At 32.4% G+C, this 3,195-nt stretch overlaps 1 protein-coding gene across 4 annotated transcripts in view; it reads right to left on the bottom strand.

The window, feature by feature from the left end:
- Positions 1 to 3,195, bottom strand: part of LOC106469160 (atypical protein kinase C-like) — a 78,233-nt gene that overhangs the window by 34,139 nt on the left and 40,899 nt on the right. For 2 of the 4 annotated variants that reach the window (XM_013929625.2, XM_022397586.1), the window contains 2 exons: positions 1,198 to 1,315; positions 788 to 909 (listed from right to left, as the gene is read on the bottom strand). In XM_013929625.2, coding sequence (XP_013785079.1) covers positions 788 to 909; positions 1,198 to 1,315 — 240 coding nt within the window. The remainder of the gene's footprint in view (positions 1 to 787; positions 910 to 1,197; positions 1,316 to 3,195) is intronic. The other 2 variants (XM_022397584.1, XM_022397585.1) reach the window with 2 other exon arrangements.

The following is a 3,195-nucleotide window of genomic DNA, read 5'->3' as shown; positions in this document are numbered from 1 at the left end:
TTCACACTCGACAGCTGATGACTTGCTAATGAATCTAATGGATTCACACTCGACAGCTGATGACTTGCTAATGAATCTAATGGATTCACACTCGACAGCTGATGACTTGCTAATGAATCTAATGGATTCACACTCGACAGCTGATGACTTGCTAATGAATCTAATGGATTCACACTCGACAGCTGATGACTTGCTAATGAATCTAATGGATTCACACTCGACAGCTGATGACTTGTTACTGAATCTGACTCAATATCTTGTGACTTGTTACCGAGATGGACTCACAATCAATAACTTGTTATTCTTGTTACTGAATTTGATTGAGTCACATTTAGTAGCTTACAAATGATTTAGAACTTTTTGGAGTTGCAATTAAGAGAATTTGAGTCTACTATTTCAACAACAAAACTTGTACTTTCCAGACGATTTACGTCTACAGAAGTGTGATCAGTCATTGACTGACTATAAACTTTCCACAATTTCTGCATTACTACAATATCCCCTGTATTCTCACACTAACACATGCTATATTAACAGTGTAAAGCTATAAGTATGACATAAGAGTACGATAAAAAAATACAATATAAGTTTATTACATGATTAAAAAAGTTTTTAGCTACTTCTAGTACTTCGCTGCCTACATGCAGGTGTTTCTTTAACAAGCAAAAATTTTAATTTCAATAAAAACTGTTCAAACTTTTGTTTAAAACAAACTGACAAACTCTATAGAGTTTTTTTTCTTTTCTTTATAAAGTAAAAATTAAAAAAGCTTCACATTAATCCTCACCTCTTTTGATCCTTGATCAACATCTTGCTGAAAACCTAATGTTCCAGCAGCATTATCATCTGAGCTCAGACTCTCATGGATGTCTCTGGAATGTGGGCGGGATTTTTTTGCAGGTGTAGCAGCTGCAATTATAACAAAAGAAATACAAATCAGTGGAGTAATGCCATAGAAAGATCTGTTACCAATCACCTATTTAGTGCCCTTTATAAATTGAAATCCTGTAAAGCACTTCATTTTGCTAGTAACGAAAAGAATGTATATATAAAATTTAAACAAAGCTAAAACTTCACAACTTTAACTTTACAAATGAGATGCTCCACACAATACCACACTACACCTTGACATACAGCAGCCCTATTTATCTATCAGTAATGATACAGATGTAGCTGAGATTAAACAAAAGAACTCACTACGGTTTAATGGTGTTCCATTGATGGTTTGTCCATTTGTTGCAATTTCATTAGCATCCTGCCGCAAAGGTGCCGGAGTGGTTGGCAGGGACTCAAAGTGATTCTGTAAAGATTGATCCTGTATAAAACAGAACATGATCATGTAGAGACTGATCATATACAATATATACAATTAAGGACAAGGTCTTGTTTGGACCGATCATGTTTAAAACAAAATCTGCAACAGTAAATTTCATGGTTTACATTTTTCAACAAGATGCAAATCATGAGCTGTTTACTAAGTCTTCCTTTTTAATCACAACTAGTAAATCTTAACTGTAATTTAAACTATTTTATATAAGGTGATGCACATATATATATACACACACACACACACACAATTGTTTGTAAGAAAGTATATACACATACATGACCATTTCAAAAGCAATTTTACATTGATTCACTAATCTGACATAAACAGCCATTAAGAGCAGAAGTTAGCAACAAACAGGCAAAAAAAACAATAACAATGGATTAAATACAACACTACTTCCATACTGAAACAGTCCAGCTATCTGTCTACAGTCCTGCTGGACAGAAGATTAAATACAGCACTACTTTCATATTAAAACAGTCCAGCTATCTGTCTACAATCCTGCTGGACAGAAGATTAAATACAATACTACTTTCATATTAAAACAGTCCAGCTATCTGTCTACAGTCCTGCTGGACCACAAGATTAAATACAATACTACTTTCATATTAAAACAGTCCCGCTATCTGTCTACAGTCCTCCTGGACCACAAAATTAAATACAACACTACTTTCATATTAAAACAGTCCCGCTATCTGTCTACAGTCCTGCTGGACCACAAGATTAAATAGAACACTACTTTCATATTAAAACAGTCCAGCTATCTGTCTACAGTCCTCCTGGACCACAAGATTAAATACAACACTTCTTTCATACAGAGACAGTCCAACTATCTGTCTACAATCCTGCTGGACAACAAGATTAAATACAACACTACTTTCATACTGAAACAGTCCAGCTCTCAGTGAAAAACAGACAAAGCTTTACCAAATCTTAACTACATAATTCAACACATAAGGGAAAGTTACTCACAAAATGCAAGTTTACACAATGAAATGCTTCTGGAAAAAAATTGATACCAACTTTTCACTAGTATTCATATGGCACAAATAGTGAATATTCTCACCAAACAACAAAGAATAAAATAAAGTGCTCTTTTAAACAGTTATTAGTTTTAACATCCATCCTGAACACAAACGTAACTTATTGAAACTCTCTACTAGAATCACATGCATGTTATTCATCTTGCAATGTATATTAACTTCACCAAGAAATTATATCAATTTTGGTTAAAATTATTAATTAGTATAAAAATTGTCAAAATATACTTTAGGTTTAGACATTCCTCTTTAAAAAACTAAGTTAACATGAGTAATTTCTAATTCCCGATATTAACATGTTACAACTTATGAGTATTTTTGTCCCATGCAAGTTAAATTTTTTTGTTCTATTATTACTGTCAATTATAAACTACAACAACTACATGGTTCTAATAACACTGATAATTTTAACATTAGCAACTAACAACAGTTAATATGTTAACACTGATATAGGTTCTTACTTTTATCAAAACAACAAATGCTAAAAACAGTTAGACATACTTGGTAGGTTGTTATGAAACATTCCCACATGTAAGTCATACATTAGTCAATATATCAACTATATCAAACAAGCTCAAAAATTCAATACAACTTATTACAGTGAATGGCTGTAGTGGAAAAGATCTATTTCAATACTTATCTGAAGTCCAGAAAACATTAGCCTTAATGTCCATTATTTTGCTTTATTTGAAGTGTAGTCAGTTACACAAGTTCAATCATAAAAAAAGGAAGTTTAGATATTAAAAGTGACATTTCCTAAGGTTAGAAGATTGTTTTCTTTTGTGTAAAAAAGGAAGTTTAGATATTAAAAGTGACATTTCCTAA

The sequence above is a fragment of the Limulus polyphemus genome, unplaced genomic scaffold (genome assembly GCF_000517525.1).
Source record: "Limulus polyphemus unplaced genomic scaffold, Limulus_polyphemus-2.1.2 Scaffold3330, whole genome shotgun sequence".
NCBI lineage: Eukaryota > Metazoa > Arthropoda > Merostomata > Xiphosura > Limulidae > Limulus > Limulus polyphemus.
This window is presented reverse-complemented; position numbering and strand designations above follow the sequence as displayed.